Source organism: Pinus tabuliformis, chromosome 7 (assembly GCF_031772625.1).
Source record: "Pinus tabuliformis cultivar Carrire ecotype Pingquan chromosome 7, CPIR1, whole genome shotgun sequence".
NCBI classification, from domain to species: domain Eukaryota; kingdom Viridiplantae; phylum Streptophyta; class Pinopsida; order Pinales; family Pinaceae; genus Pinus; species Pinus tabuliformis.
In genome coordinates, this window is record NC_142293.1 from 1,240,856,947 (window position 1) to 1,240,874,360 (window position 17,414).

The 17,414-nt window shown below is 36.3% G+C and overlaps 2 protein-coding genes across 2 annotated transcripts; one reads left to right on the plus strand and one right to left on the minus strand.

Moving 5' to 3' along the window:
• Nucleotides 1–970: 970 nt before the first annotated feature.
• On the plus strand, nucleotides 971–5,469 carry LOC149251865 (TMV resistance protein N-like). The gene is made up of 5 exons (XM_089459602.1): nucleotides 971–1,751; nucleotides 2,251–3,340; nucleotides 3,475–3,768; nucleotides 3,911–5,004; nucleotides 5,335–5,469. The coding sequence occupies exons 1-4, from the start codon at nucleotides 1,216–1,218 to the stop codon at nucleotides 4,832–4,834; spliced, it is 2,844 nt and encodes a 947-aa protein (XP_089315728.1). The 5' UTR covers nucleotides 971–1,215; the 3' UTR covers nucleotides 4,835–5,004; nucleotides 5,335–5,469.
• A 6,560-nt stretch (nucleotides 5,470–12,029) lies between these two features.
• Nucleotides 12,030–14,050, minus strand: LOC149251866 (uncharacterized). Its single transcript, XM_089456587.1, has 3 exons — nucleotides 13,551–14,050; nucleotides 13,319–13,488; nucleotides 12,030–13,214 (listed from the first exon to the last, which is right to left on the minus strand). The coding sequence occupies exons 2-3, from the start codon at nucleotides 13,413–13,415 to the stop codon at nucleotides 12,889–12,891; spliced, it is 423 nt and encodes a 140-aa protein (XP_089312713.1). The 5' UTR covers nucleotides 13,416–13,488; nucleotides 13,551–14,050; the 3' UTR covers nucleotides 12,030–12,888.
• Nucleotides 14,051–17,414: the final 3,364 nt, after the last annotated feature.

Sequence of the window (17,414 nt, forward strand, 5' to 3'; positions counted from 1 at the left end):
ACGAAAAAGCATCATTGTATTATATTGAGAATATATAAAGGTTCCAGATAGTACAAAAAACAGCTATCAAAAGCTGAAGGATCTTTTTTCTTTATAGTTAATAATAAGAAAAATCAAATCTATTGAGGTGTAAATTTCTTTCCCTCTTTTAAAATGAAAGAGATTTGATTCCTCCCAACATTTACAAATTTAAAATTAAAATTAGTGGAAAAAATCAAATCTATTAAAATGCAAATCTCTTTTAAAATGGAAAGAGATTTGATTCCTTTTCACTTACGACAAAGACATCATCGTAATATCCAATAACTTTTGTGAACATCGAAGTATGTCCACGTACGACAATTACAAGATGACAAGATAGCTCAAATCGGTGTGACTGTCTTCTGTCTTCTTTACAACTTGCCCGGGTAGATATCTGGTGGCAAGCTTCGTAGATATCTGGGCGGTGGCATTATTAAAAAACTATTTAGTTATTTAAAAATGACCCCCGCAACTTGGACTAGATGCTTTATATTTAATCAATGCGTCATACCTGGTAGTGGGAAGAATTGAAAATGCATTGGGGAAGAAGTTGCCTCAGAATTTCCCGGAACTTCTGCTAAATGCTTACGTTTGATCAATGCGTCACATCCAAGACTAGAAAAAGCAGTGGCCAGGAAATTGCCAGGGATTTCTGGCGGCCCTCGTTGAGACTAATGTATTATTAGTTGTTTTTTCTGTGGAGGTTTGTTGTTACATCAAAATCATAAGCGTAACAAACAGTAACTAGGATCTTTAAGGTGGAAATTACTGATTCTATAGAGGTGCGGTAATTCCTCCAATACCTTTCTTCCATCCATTAAATCAAAATAGTAAGAGAAGAGCCCTCACCACTCACTAACTAGTATCCCTAAGATGGAAATTAAAGATTCTATAGAGGTGCCGTAATTCTTCCAACACCTTCCTTCCATCCATTAAACCAAAATCCATCCATTAAACCAAAATAGTAAGAGAAGAGGCCTCACGACTCAGTTTCTTCGAGAAAATAAGAAGTTCAGGATTTCTTCAAGATTGGCTAAATATTGAGAGTGATTAAGGCGCACAATACTGGTTTCTCTGAAATAGTGAGACCATAAAGGCGAGGAGGACGACAACAATATTGAGGTTAAGTGCGCATTTCCCGGCTCTGCAACGCACTTTCAATCTTTACTTCTTTGTTATTCATTTCTATATCCAATGGCTTCCTCCTCAACATCCACCTCCACCTCACATAGCCTCAACAACAACGACTATGTATTTGATGTTTTCATCAGTCACAGGGGCCCCGATGTCAAGAAAACCTTGGCCACCCATCTCTACCATCGCCTTTGCAAACATGACTTGAGGGTATTTTTAGATGAGCAGGAATTGCGCGCGGGAGATACTGTAAACCCTCAACTTGAAAGCGCCGTTAGAACATCCTCAGTGAATATAGCGATTTTTTCTCCAAATTATGCGGCATCAAAATGGTGCCTCGATGAGCTGCTAAATATGGTAGACTCTATGTCAAAGTACAAGTCCACCATCATCCCAGTCTTCTTTGGTGTCACGCCTGCAGAGGTTCGGTGGACGCAGGACGGACAGGGAGTCTACGCTCAAGCCCTATACAAACTTCAAGGGAAAAAAACATTTGATGGTCAGCATCGACACGATTCCGACATTATTGAAAAATGGAGGAATGCTCTGTCTACAGTTGCAGATATAAAAGGTTTTGACGGAGCGACATACAACAGGTGAGAAAACCACCCCTCCATATAAATTTGAGCATTTAATTGATAGATAGGTAGCACCATATGTACCCATTTCTACATGCTGACTTTTCGCCAATTATTATCTGTTTCCTTTTCTGTTTTAAAAGAGAAGGAAAGAGATGAAGATGAATTTCGTTTGCGTGGTAGCAATAAGCACTCTTATAAAAAAAATTCAATAAAATCTCTTTGGAAAAATAATGAACAAATAAACAAATATTCTAGAGCAAAAGCAAATTAAATTCATAAAAGTTTCATGGTTAAATGTGATTCAAACTTCCGATGCATGCATATAGGCAGCAATATTTGTTTCTAATTATGATTAATGATAAAGATGAAACCAAGTCTAGATTACATATCATTCAAAATAAACTCTTCTTTCCTGTCTATTATTCTTTTGAGATCTTTAGTTCTGCCCTTGTACTTCATAGCGAGTGTCTGATGTTCAACCACTGTTCATGTTTGGTTTCTTTCACTGTTTTAGTATGGAGCAGCTCCTAGAAGACGTGGTGGAAGGAGTGCTGAAAAATGTGAAAAGAAGACTGTATGTGTCAGAATATCCAAAAGGCTTGGAGGGAAAATTAGAAAACTTTGAAACCACAATGTCATTGCAGCAGGAAGATGGGAAGGTTAGAGTTATAGGAATTGTGGGCCTTGGAGGGGTTGGCAAAACCACCCTAGCAAAAGAGTTCTTTAACAATCAGAGATCAAAATACAAGCGATGTTGCTTTTTATTTGATATAAGAGACAAATCTTTAGCTACCTTGCAGAGCGACCTTATGAAGGATTTAATTCAATCAAATGTGCAAATAGGCAGCACTGATGAAGGCAAAGAAAAGCTCCGAAGGTATCTTCCATCTTCTGATTGTCTCATTATTTTAGATGATGTGGACCATATTAAGCAGTTGGAGGCATTACTTTTACCAGCGAAAGATGCCCTTAAAACCAATAGCTTAATTTTAGTGACATCCCGCAATAAGGATGTTCTCATAAGATCACAGATTCCAGAGACGTCGATTTACAGGCTACAAGGTCTCGAACCAGAGCATTCCCGAGAGCTCTTTTGCTGGCATGCATTTGGCAAGCCTCATCCTGCTGTCGGATTTGACAAGGAGGTTGAAAAGTTTTTGGGTGCCTGCCTTGGATTGCCGTTATCTATTAAAGTATTTGGGTCGCTTCTCTGTGGAATAAATGATTTAAATCATTGGGAAGCACAATTTCGCAAAATCTCCAACATGCTTCCTGATGATATACAAGGCAGGCTAAAAATTAGCTACGACGGTCTCGATGAAGAGGAAAAGAAGATATTCTTAGACATTGCCTGCTTCTTCAGAGGAGAAAAGAGAGACAGAGTCATTAGAATATGGAATGTGTCCGGCTGGGAAGGGTCACTAGGTCTTTGGAAGCTGGAAAACAGATGCTTGGTGCAAGTGGACAGTCAAAACCGTCTGAGAATGCATGACCATGTTAGAGACATGGGCAGATATCTGGCGGAGAAGGAACCTCCTGATGGTGAGCTTCGGCTTTGGAACCCAACTGATAACCTTTTTCATAAACTTTCCGGCCAATTACCTGTAAGTATTTTGAAGTGTTTTCGACAGATTTCCAATTAGCGTCCTGTTATCACAATTGTGTCTGGTTAGTTTTGAATTCTTAAAACTTTGCATGAATGAATCTTGTTTCTAACAGCTCTGAGTGAACAATTCAGGTGCGTGGAATTAGCCTGGTAGATGGAAATGAGGTTGAACAATCTTTCGAAAACTTTGCGGAGCCTGCTCGCACTCGTTTATTGAGTAATATGAGCAGGTTGCAGTTGCTTAAGGCTGAAAGTTATTTTCCTAAATGCCTATTGAATGTTTGCCAACCATTACCAAACCTAATATATTTAGACTGGCTGAACTGTCCCGAGTCTTCCTTCCCTTCCTGGATTCCAACAAAGAATTTAAGAGTTTTACATATAGAGGGAAAATCTTTGAAAACACTCTGGCAACACGAATCTCAGGTATACTTTTTAAATTTCTATTTTTTTGTTTTTTCTTCAAATTGTAAAAATTTTCTGCATTTAAGAATTGTCTTCCTCTAACAAACTGCCTGTGACATTTACAGTCTTGGACGTACTTTAATAATGTATGTGAACAATGCAGGCACCTCTGCAGCTGAGGGAATTGCGGATTCAGGCTCCCCTCTTAAATGTTCCAGATTTCATTGGGAACCTGCAGCATCTCGAAATATTTGTAGTGTTTGACAGTTTTCATCTTGAAAGTTTGCCAGATTCGGTTGGGAACCTAGCACGCCTCCAACATCTCACCTTGTTTAACTGCTCTTCTCTACAGACGCTTCCGGACTCGGTTGGGAACCTAGCAGGCCTCCAACATCTGGAGTTAAGCTACTGCTCCGCTCTGCAGGCGCTTCCAGACTCCGTTGGGAACCTAGCAGGCCTCCAACATCTGTACTTGTTTCAGTGCTCCGCTCTACAGACGCTTCTGGACTCGTTTGGGAACCTAGCAGGCCTCCAACATCTGGACTTGATTAACTGCTCTGCTCTGCAGACGCTTCCGGACTCAGTTGGGAACCTAGCAGGCCTCCAACATGTCAACTTGGGCTCGTGCTCCGCTCTACGGACGCTTCCGGACTCGGTTGGGAACCTAGCAGGTCTCCAACGTCTCAATTTGAGCGGCTGCTGCGCTCTGCAGAAGCTTCCGGATTCGGTTGGGAACCTAGCAGGCCTCCAACTTCTCGACTTGGGCGGGTGCTCCGCTCTGCAGACGCTTCCGGAGTCGGTTGGGAACCTAGCAGGCCTCCAACATCTCAACTTGGGCTGGTGCTCCGCTCTGCAGACGCTTCCCGAGTCGGTTGGGAACCTAGCAGGCCTCCAACATCTCAACTTGCGCTGGTGCTCTGCTCTGCAGACGCTTCCAGACTCGGTTGGGAACCTAGCAGGCCTCCAACATCTAGACTTGTTTAACTGCTCCGCTCTGCAGACGCTTCCTGACTCGGACTCGGTAGTAGAGCAGTTGCGCCAACGCCTAGGAAAAGGCTTTATCGAAGGATGGAGAAGGTTGCAATGAAAGCAGTGACGAAAGAGGAGAAATAGATTTCAGTGAAGAAAGCGAGTGGTAAAATATAACAACACTTTCAGAATGACAATCGTGGTCTGGTGGATACAGTGCAGTGTATATTACCAAAGGAGTAGTCTACCTGGGCGCTATGTCTTCGCCTATGATCATCTTCCTGAAAGGTACAAAGGTCCATTTCTTGACATCTGCGTATTTTTCAAGGGAATGAATTGGGACTCTGTGGCAGATGTTCTGGGAGAGTCTGAATTGGATATGCTAGAAAAGAGAGCACTGGTTTCTAACGACAGATTCATGTGCTTAAATGTGCACGATGTGATTTTGAAGATTGGTACCATAAGGGCAGAGGAGACTAGATTTAATTTCACCAATGCAAATAGGAGTCAATTTCAAGAGTTTTTAGAAAAGGTATTAGAAATTGGAAAATAAATGCAGTGAAATATTTCATACAATCCCTTTCTCGATTATTATGACTAACTTAATTATAATTGCAGGACATCTCAGGGATCGATGGCCTCTGGTTTGATGATTATGGAGATCCATTGGAAATGCCAGCAACAAAATTAGATTCAATGTCTAATTCGTTGAGAATTCTTCGGTTTGGAGTTTTAAATTTGAAGGGTAAATGTGAGAAGAGATTTGAGAAGCTGATGTTTTTCCAAAAGTTGCCGGTCTCCCATTTAGTATATCTCAGGTAAAAGAATTGAGATATTTGAATGACAAATCTTTGATAAAGCAACTCTGCTCCATATATTTATATACGCGTGCTCATTTGCTCCAATGATTTGATAATGGTGTATAAGTTGCATTCATTTAATTATGTGCAGATGACTTCCAACCTGAAACACATGGAATTAAATGGAGCGGGATCTTCCCATGATTTTGAAATCTCTCCGAGTGATCTTCAGCGGCTCCGGAATTTACGGGTAGTGCGGTTAATCAACTTTGAAGCATGGAGAAAATTGCTTGCAGAGTTGGGAGAGATAATACATGAGTTACGAGAATTAACTCTTTCCGGGTGCACATCTATAAAGGAAATACCAAGATCCATATCAAAGCTTCAATATTTAAGAGTATTGAATATGGAGGAATGTTATGGATTGACGGGGTTGCCTGAGGATATTGGATCATTGAGTTGTTTACAGAAACTCAATCTCTCAGAATGCAAGCATATAAAAGAACTACCGGAATCAACTTCAAAACTTCGAGTAGACTGGGTTCGAGAGTTGCATTCCAAGGGAAAGCTTTTGGAAGCAGTTGATCCTAGACTTCTTAATGAGTACCCTGTTGAAGAAGTTGGGCTCGTTCTTGAACTGGGTTTGCTCTGTTCCCATCCTCATCCCGAAGCTCGACCTAGTATGAGAGAAGTAGTGCAAATGCTTGCAGGCGATAAAGCACATCCTGTGCCACCTTCTGAACCTCCTTCGGCAGACACACCTACAAGAACTGAAAATCTTGATGAATTCATTGTTTCATTTTCTTCATACAAGCATGGTTCATCTATTGCTATCTCACATCCTAACAGAAGCTCAGATGGTAGGCTAGTTTTCACACCGGATAGAACATCGCCACTTTCACTTTTAGCAGCAACAGCTTGAAAGGTGTGTGTAATTAAAACAAGTCATGGAGTAACTGTTGTTGAAAAAACATATTTATCTTGGTCCGTTGGTGCATGATCCATGTCTTCTTGTTTATTGGACTGGCCAATGATGAGTTACTTCCTCTTCAAACAGACTAAGAGCTGGAGTTCCAGAAATACAGAGCTTGGAGTTTTCCTTTTGATATATCAGAAAAAAAGGCTAACAGATCTGAAGTCTATGATTGCTGAGTGTAGACAAACTGTGTGCAGTTTTACTAATCTTCAAAGAGTATTTGATGCAACAAAATGTAGTGATTTTTCTTCAGTTGACCCAGTTTTTCATCTCAGCAAATGGCTTGATTATCTGATACAACAGAGTGTAAATTTAGAGGAGAATTTCTTCTCTGATGTTTAAATTATATTTACAAGTCACAAAAAAATAACAGTGTGTGTTGAGTTTCTTTCAAGTGTGAAGATATGCCGAGTTACATTATCTGTGTAACTAGCAGTTTCCATTGTATATGAAATGCATACAGAAATCTCTGGCTTGCATTCTTGTGCTTCAGAAACAAAGTTGTTTCCCAATTGTATTTCTGATTTTAGGGGCGACATTGTTTCAATGTTTGTACATTCCTTATAGAAAAAAAGGTGAACAATCATCTGTTCCCTCTATATTAAAAAAACAATCCTTGTTGCTTTATGTACTTCTTTGTTATAGTTTTAAATATTTTGAATTTCCTATTTATCTTCACAATTTTTCTGCTGTAGATTCTTCTCTAATTGCTATAGGTTGCACTCCAGGTAAAACAATTTAGCATCAAGTGGTTGTTGGTTTCAAAGGGGGACATCTTTGTTGCCAAGTTGAAGAAGCTTGGTTTGCAGAATCTTGTGTTCTTGAGGCCTTGTTTTGAGGTTTTGATCAGAAAGCTAGAGAAATCTCATTTTCTAGGTAAAGAAGCTCAAGTTGGACAATGTTGTGTTGTTGTAGTAGTGATTATTTTGAGGTAGCTAGCTTCAGTGAGAGGCTAATAAGATATATGTGGTAGGAGAAATGACATCTAGACATTTAGAGATCGATAAATTCTATGGCCACAACTTCCATTTATGGAGGTTGAAGATGGAATATTTGCTTATTGAAAGAGAGTAGAAATCAGTATGAAGGACACAAAGTCTGACATCGTGAAGTAGGAGGACTGGGGCAAGATGAATGACAAGGTCATGGCCTTGATTGGTCTTGATATATCAAATTCTATGTTAATGGATGTGTTAGGAGAAGCTAACTTAAACAGGGGTGCACAATTTGATTGATAACAGCTATAATATATGTGTGAAAGTAGCTCATCTGCAAAATAGGTACTATTGAAGGATGAGCATAAAGTAACAGGAATTGCCACAAAATCTGAGTAGGGCAGTGAACCTCTCCACTCATGTTTAGATTCCAACTCGGATGACAGTTAAAATGAATGATTTCATAACTTAAGCCTTCAGACCTGGCAATAATAATCATAAAGCATACATGTATCAAATCCAATTGGGCTATCAAGTATTATTGATTGATAAAGACACCAAATCTCCATAAACTTCAAAGAGCTGTTGAAATAGTTCCCTATTAAGCAGATGTGAAATCACTACACATCAGAACTTGAAGTCCCTAGATTTATTAATGAAGTCTTCTTGTACGACTAATAAATTTATCTGAGCTCAGATATAGCTAGATTCCATGACGTCAGAATTAAGAGGGCATAGATATGCTTCATCTAGGTCATTAAGGGAATTGCTTCATCTAGGTCATTATCCATATCTAACACAAACAAAGATTGATTTCAAAGTGGTGTTTTCCAAGAATGTATATGAATAATGAAAAATGCACCTGTTTAAAGCTACTATGGCTTTGTTTAATTTAACATTCCATGTAAACTGATAAAATAAACTAACAGTTGTTTATTCAAAGAAACTCAGTTAACGAGATTAATATGTTTCCAGAGGCACAAATATGACAATTATCGATAGTACATAACACAAACTTAACCTGAAAATGTGTACTATAATTAAGTGAGGATTTATTGTAAGCATGCTACATGGGTTAGATTTTGTTTAGCAAAGCAATCAACACCCTTTTCTTTGATTTTTGGTAGACTACTCCCTTTAGCCCGAAAGCCAACCCCTATTACATTGAAAATGATCAACTTTACAGAGAAATAAAGCTGCTAGCTTTAAGGAATGAAATCCTAACAATAAACTAAAATAAAACAATCTCTGGCATGTTACAGGAAATTTGGAAATGATGAAATGGAATGCTTCAAATCTGAATTAGATCCACAGCTGATTGCTGACCCAATGCGTTGAGATCTGATATATACTCCACAGTTGCTGATTCTTCTCCATAAAATCTGAGACATGAAGCTGTTCCCTGAAAATCTGTCAAATATCCTTTAAACAACGCAAATTTTGCCACCTATCTGTTGTCACACAACACCTTTTTCTTTTACCAGGAGGAGTATTCTCCCTTGAGGAAGAGTAACTCAAATTAAATCTCGAGCATTTTGCTTGTTTAAAGCATCAGGTGGTTTTGAAACATGAACTACAAAATGAGTGCCCAAAGGAGCAGATTCAAAATACATAGAGGTGCCACTGGTTTGTGTGTCTAGCTTTCAACGGCTCCCCTCTGGCTCACATAGCTTTGCTTTTCACTTAATACATTCCAAAACACCGTTGGTTCATCCGCAGACTTTATCAAATCCTTTGACAGTCTATTACCCACTACAACACTGTTTGTTCCTCTGAAGATTCATTTGCAGATTTCAAGAATCTGTTCACTTCCATTCCTGCCCTTCCAGAGATGTAGTGTATAGATACAAAAGGAAGTTACAAATTTACAACATACACTTTTTAAGCTTGAAATGAAGCCATAGAAAATGGATGCACCGTTATAATTATTATTCAAAATTTCTCATTTTGTGACCAAATCACTCTCTTTGTTTAATGCTTTAGAAAAGCAAATAACCGTATTCTATTACCGTGCCACAACTAAATGATATACAGACAAAATCAATAAGAGCCATGCTAAATATGAGCTATAACTCATTTATATAGTTGAATTACCAATGTCAAGCCATTCATAGGCAAATATAAAAGAGATCAATGCTGGTCCATAAGGCAAAGTAGAAAAGAAAAGAAAAGGTACCTTAGATCACTAATTCACTCACTGAATGCTAAAAGGGACTAAAACAAGTATATAAGCAATGGGTGAAACTGTACACAGAATTGAACATCTTCATTTAATCTCAATCTAGTTCTCACATTTAGGTTTCTAAAATATGTGAACATGTCTTTGATCAACCAGAGTTTGTTGATGGAGAGGCAAATCACTTCAACAATTTAACAAAATATATTTTCTATATTTCCCAATCATTTGTGTCATGAGATGATATAAAACTATGATGATGTCAACATTGTAGTATGTTACTATGCCAAGAAATTTGAGGCTGGAGGCCTATAACCCTCCTCAATGTCTCCCACAAGGTTATTACAAACATTTTAAGAAAATGATTCAAGTCGCAAGCTTCCAAAATCATAAGAAAGAATATTATCACCTTGCAGAGCATCAAATTGGCCAGGGAGCATTAAGTGAGGATTTATTGTAAGCATGCTACATGGGTTAGATTTTGTTTAGCAAAGCAATCAACACCCTTTTCTTTGATTTTTGGTAGACTACTCCCTTTGGCGCGAAAGCCAACCCCTATTACATTGAAAATGATCAACTTTATAGAGAAATAAAGCTACTAGCTTTAAGGAATGAAATCCTAACAATAAACTAAAAATAAAACAATCTCTGGCATGTTACAGGAAATCTGGAAATGATGAAATGGAATGCTTCAAATCTGAATTAGATCCACAGTTGATTGCTGACCCAATGCCTTGAAATCTGATATATACTCCACAGTTGCTGATTCTTCTCCATAAAATCTGAGACATATACAGTGCTTGTATACTCTGCATATACAGTGCAGAGTATACTCTGCATATATAGTGCTTGCATATATAGTGCTTGTATACATCAGTTCCTCATTTTCCGAAGAAGTTAGATAAAAATGTCATAGTGCACAATGAAGCAGTGTCAAGTTAGTGGTTCAAGTCATTAATTGACAAGAGGATGGATCATCTACAACACAAATGACATGAGGAATGCATTAAAAGCATGGACAGCACCATGATTTCTTATGTAAAGGAGACAAATGTGTTGGTTGGTATGGACATATTTTTTAAAAGTGTACTTTATAAAACTACAAACTTGTATTTATGTAAGCATTGAAGGTTATAGAGTAAGGACAGGATGCATAATGTATTGGTTGGTATGGATGTAAGGGTTTATTTGTTTACAAGGAGAAAAAAGAAACTGTAGCCTCTAGAAGTGATTCATTATGTCCATCTAAACAAAGATATGATATGCAGATCCATGATGTTAAGATAATAAATTCACACAAGCACCCAATTATCAAACATTGACACTTGAATATGCAATACCAAGCTTTCAAGTGGTATCAGACCTGGGCATGGGCAAGTTTGTAATCTTCTTCAAAAGTACCAAATCAGGCTTCAAAATTCCAAATAAGGGGTTTGATTTGTGTCTTGTTTGCTTCATGTTTTTAGAACTCATGGAAAAGTTGGTTGTGCAGTTGGTAACAAAGTTCATAATTGAAGCATTAGAATAAATAAGAATGCACGTTTCAGGTTGACTTGGTTCAAAAGCAACAGGTTTAGAAAACTGCACATCAAGATGCTATGAACCCAAGAGCTTCTTTCTTAAATATGAACACCGTAAATAAAATTAGATTTGTTTTGATCATAGAACAGATCTAACATTTGAGAATATATTTGAAGAACAATTTAGATTGATGTCCAAAACACTAATTCATTCACAAATTGTGGTGTCTATACAAAATTGTTACAGCTTAGTCTGCAGTATCAGACCAATTACGTGAGAAAATACAGAAACATTGCAATAAAAAGAACCAACAATTGAATTTGTCGAACAATTACAGAGTCATGTGAATTAACTTGACATTCCATGTCAAAGTTCAAAATTTCATGAAACTTCAGGAGAGTAGCGGCATATAATTGAACTTTTACTTTTGCATTGATGAGAGCTCAAACATTCCTCGGTGCTCATCAGGCACCCATATTTTTAATATTGCAATGATGAAGGCTGAAACTTTCCTCAAATTTTGCAGGCACCCATGTTCTCAATGTACCTAGAGCCTTCTGAAACAACCCAACATTCCATGTCAAAACACAAAGTTTCATGAACTTTAAGAGAACAGATATACTAAATAGGAGACCGGCAACTTTTCCTTGGAAAAACATCAGCTTCTCAAATCTCTTCTCACATTTACCCTTCACATTTAAAACTCCAAACCGAAGAATTCTCAACGAATTAGACATTGAATCTAATTTTGTTGCTGGCATTTCCAATGATTTCCATAACCATCAAACCAGAGGCCATCGATTCCTGAAATGTCCTGCAATTATAATTAAGTTAGTCATAATAATCGAGAAAGGGATTGTATGAAATAATTCACTGCATTTATTTTCCAATTTCTAATACCTTTTCTAAAAACTCTTGAAATTGACTCCTACTTGCATTGGTGAAATTAAATCTAGTCTCCTCTGCCCTTATGGTACCAATCTTCAAAATCACATCGTGCACATTTAAGCACATGAATCTGTCTTTAGAAACCAGTGCTCTCTTTTCTAGCATATCCAATTCAGACTCTCCCAGAACATCTGCCACAGAGTCCCAATTCATTCCCTTGAAAAATACGCAGATGTCAAGAAATGGACCTTTGCACCTTTCAGGAAGATGATCATAGGCGAAGACATAGCGCTCTATGTCCCCCAGTGCTTGACCCTTCAAATGTTCTTTGTCTTCCATCACTATCCGAAAGGCTTTCTGTTTGTCCCCTTCGGAGATTATAAAGCTTGCAACCACTGTCAAAAGTTTTGGGATTCCACCGCATATCTTTACTATCTTCTCCATTTGGCTAGAGTCTATTTGTGCCTCCTTCATTTCCCTCTCTAAAAGACTCCTCGCTTCAGATGTGGGAAGGCCATTCATAGGATACTGTTTGGTTTCCATTTTGCACCCTGTACACACAGTACGCACACCCATTTCCCGCGGAGTGATGAGCACCCTCACTTTTTTGGCCAAACGCATGTCCCTAGGCAAAAGCTGCTGCAGCTTATCACCGTCCAAAACATTGCTACGTAGAGAAAGGCTACTTCTTTCTGTAACACGCTCCCAATTTGATGCTGTCCACTTTCAAACGTTCTAACATCTAGCTTTGCCGCCTTTTCTTCGGCTATGCCCACCATCAAATCTCTTAATATACATTTTTGAAACTCTACAATATTTGGAGTTGATGTTATATCATCAAACAATCTGACCATCGAATATTTACAGCCTACAATATCAAGTTAACACGCTCCCAATTTGATGCTGTGCACTTTCAAACGTTCTAACATCTAGCTTTGCCGCCTTTTCTTCGGCTATGCCCACCATCAAATCTCTTAATATACATTTTTGAAACTCTACAATATTTGGAGTTGATGTTATATCATCAAACAATCTGACCATCGAATATTTACAGCCTACAATATCAAGTCTAGCAAACACAGCATCCGCCAGAGTAGACTTTCCCACTCCACCAAAACCATACACAATAACTGCAACTGCATTTTTCTCACTTTCCCATTCCAGAAGATTAACAACTTCTTTTATGGGTTCTTCAATTCCCACTGTTTAACCATATAAAAACATATCAAAAACTATCCTAAAACCTTAAAAATAATATTCATATTTGTACAAAACCAATCAACACTCACAATGTCTCATAATTTACCTGCATATGTAGGATATTCTCGCTCCAGTGTTGTCGGTGGACGCACCGACCTACAATCAATGGCATCGTAAAGACAGATATCGAATCGGGTCTTCATATGCTTGTACAATTTTTCTAACTCTGCTTGAAATTCAACCAGCTCTTTCTTGTCGACGGGCGCTGAGAAAAACCTGTGAGTAAAGTTCCTCAAACAAATTTAGATTTAGTCTTACCGGAGGGCGCTGAGAAAAACCTGTGAGTAAAGTTCCTCAAACAAATTTAGATTTAGTCTTACCGGATTATTTGATAAGAGGGATGTAAGCAAAACATAAAAATGGGCATGAGAGCGTTCAGTACTCGCCTGGAAAATTTTGACGAATTAATTTGAACGCAGCACATGATAGAAGCTTTGACTATCATCTCCAGTGCTTCTTGAATTAAATCTTCCATTCCTTCCTTCAGTCGAGGCCGTTCTTTAAGCTGCTTCACATATTAGCAACAGGGTTATGATTATGAATACCAGCGCGCGGGTGACAATTCGAATTGGAACAGGATGGGAGTAGTCTGTCAGGCCCCATTTCTTGTTATCGGAATCCGATTTTTTTCTGTCAGGCCGTGGCAGGAATGTCAGGATTGCCAAGGAAGGTGGCGGAGCGGAGAAGAAGGGTGGCGGGAGGGCAGAAACATTCTCGGTGATCGGAGCTGGAGGATTTTCGCAGAGACATTCTCGGTGATCGGAGCTGGAGGATTTTCGGATCGATACCAGAAAACGGGCCATTCTACACTTTAGATAGAATACTCCATTTATTAAGGTTTATATATTTGGAGACGAACGTTTTTTATTAAAGATTATTATCGAGGAAGAATTACGTATTTGGAGAACTAAACTTTTTAAGAAGGTTTAAAGATATGAAGTGTAAAATTTCTTTCAATCAGTTTTATATTAAATTGATGTACACTCATTTAACATAAATTTATTGAGATTTTTACATTAAAATTATGTAAATTTATTTAATAGAAATTTATGTTAAAATTTATTAAAATTTATTAAAAATACTTTTAACTCTCTGGAAGTGTTTAAAATATTTTTTTATATGTTTGATTTTTTTATGAATAAATTTAATTATTATTTTATGAATAAATTTCATTTAAAAAATTTACATAAAATTTATTAAAATTATATATTTACTAAATTAATTTAAAAACAAAAACTATTTAAAAACTATATAAAAGCAATGAAATTCTATTATATTAAAATATTAAAAAAAACTTAATAATTTAAAATTCCCAATCTTTAAATTTTTTAATTATACATTTACTAGAAATATTATATAAAAATAATAAAATTCTATTATATTAAAATATTAAAAAAACTTAATAATTTGAAATTCCCAATCTCTAAAATTTTTAATTATACACCTAAAATATTATATAAAAATAATAAAATTCTATTATATTAAAATATTAAAAAAACTTAATAATTTAAAATTTTCAAAATTCTTAATCATATTCGAAGTGCTTATCATTTTTCTATTTTCTTTTACTTTATATTCTATACATTTATAAATAACATCTCTAACTTACATAAATCAATATAATTCTAAGCATTTACAACCCTCATCTACATACAAATAACCCTTAACCCACTAAATAATAATATTGCTATAAAGTAACCCTTCATTGCTTGCTTGTCATTTATACCTATTTTTCTAAATAAAGATAAACAAATTAGAGAGTGGGTATGCAAAATACTAAGGAAACTTTTAACTTTTATTTTATGTGCAATTTCTCACAAGTGGGAGTCATATTCGATAGTCATTGAGAGTTGAATATTCTATATAAATTCAAGTATTTTCAAATTTAAATTTATAAAAATATTGATGATAATAAATTTAATTAAATTTTCATTTTTATATAATTGAAATCCGTTTTTATATAAATATGTAGAGAAACAAATTCATAAAATATTATATATAAATTATTATTTATTCATAAAATATTTAATAAAAATAGATTATATAATAGAATGATTATATTTAATTTCTCAATATATTTTTCATTTTGTAAGTTTAATCTAATTACTTTTTAAAACTAAATTAATCATTCATATATATATAGATATATATATGGGGTTAAAAATTGTGTTTATGTTGCATCTAGGGTTTCTTTTGTTGTCATGCTATTTTAGTCTAGTGAAGTTGTGAGTTGTGTTTGTAAATTATTAATTTCTTCATCCCAATTTCATGAATGGATCTTTGAGCAATTTTGTCAACATCAAACTCCCATATATTATTGTGTGTTTACTTATGCCTTTCATTTCTCTAGGCTTGCAATTCATATTTGTTGAGTTTTTTTTGTTGGTGTGTTGTTAAACAATCTCAATGGTTGGGCCTTCCACATCAAATGTGGAAGCCCTTGGTTCAACAAGTGAGAAGAAATGCAAAATTTTCAAAAGGGTGAGTTTCAACTCCACTCTAGATATGGAACACTCTATGGAAAAATCGAACATCAAAAATTCGATGGAGAGAGGATTAATTAATGATTTCACTAGCCTTTGGTCTAGCCCCAATATTGTTCAAGAATGGACCCCTAAGAATTGCATCAATCAAAACATTATTTCTATTATTACTACAAAAATGCATCTTTATATATTTTTTTATCTATAAAAAGCAGTGAATATTCCATTGGATAGTTCATCTCAACATATTTGATAAAATATATTAAAATTCAAAAATCTATACTACGAGGGTTTATTTTTCTTAGATTTCTAAATTTATTAATTTAATAAATCTAGAACAACGAAAAATATGGAAAATAGAGGACAATGAAAAGTAAACATCAACAAACCATAATGAACATAAGATATGCTTTGGGAAATCCTTTTAGGAGAAAAATTAGTTGGAAGGTAAGTTTGCTTTGCTCTCTCTTCCTCTAAGTGGAAGTCATGCAAATGCAAAGTAGTGAGACCTATGGCCCGTGGGTTGCTACAAAACAAAACCCTATGTCATGCTCTCTCTTTTTATCCACTCTTAGCAACTCTTTTCAACTATGGAACATAATGCACTTGAATAGAATGGAACCATGTTTCCTCCTAGTGGCATGGTTATAACATAGCTTGGTAGCCAACTAGTGGTTAAGTTTGACTCCTTTGAACTCTTAAGTAAAGTTACAATATCAACCCTTCTAGAGTCCTCTTCATCATGTTCACGTGTCTAGTGCCTTTTCTATGAATAATAGGGCCTGGTGTGGCATCCTCTCGAATTATGGTGGTTCATCACGATAGGTGAACTTTGGGAGGCATAACTCTTGCATGCAAACTCTAATTAACGACTTTTGTAGATAGTTGGAAAGTTCTATGTTGTATAATAACACTAGTGGATGGAGTGCTTAAGGGGAAAAGTTTTACTCCCCAAAAAACATCATTAAAGGCCTCACACTGGCCCTAGAAGGTTCAAGGCCCCAATTCTCCAAATTGGGCCTTACCGCTAAAATTGCTCATGTAAGTTGATTTCTCTAATTTTCCACTCTATAAGCATTGAGATGGATAAAAACCAATGTAACGATCCAATCCATGTCGATTTTTATTTGAAAATATAGAATAAAGGGACTTGATCTTTAGAACTCATTCCTATTCTATGGGTTGCAGGGGAATAGGGGAATGTATTTATTTCATTAGACTTTGGACTTTAACCCAGATATAGAAATCACGTTTGCTCCTATTTGGATCAAACTCCCACACCTCCATATTATCTTTGGGACCTTGATTCCTTCAAATTATTGGAGAAAAGTTGGGGTGTTACATAATTTACATTGAACCTAAGGGAAATTTTTTTACATGTGCTAGAATTTGTGTGGAAATGGACTTTCAACCAAGAGTGTTTGAGGCAATTTAACTGAATTTGGAGGACCAGAGTTATCTACAGGCCCTAATTATGAGCAAGTCATTTTTAAATGTAACATGAGTGTGGAAATTTTATAAAATGTTACTTAAAATCCCAAGAAATTCAACCATCTTCGAAGTAGAGTTCAAAGAAAATTTCAACCTCTCAAAATAATATTGAGCAAGGTGCACTCAAACAAGTAAGAAGAAAGCATAAGTGACAATAGCCTTGGTGGG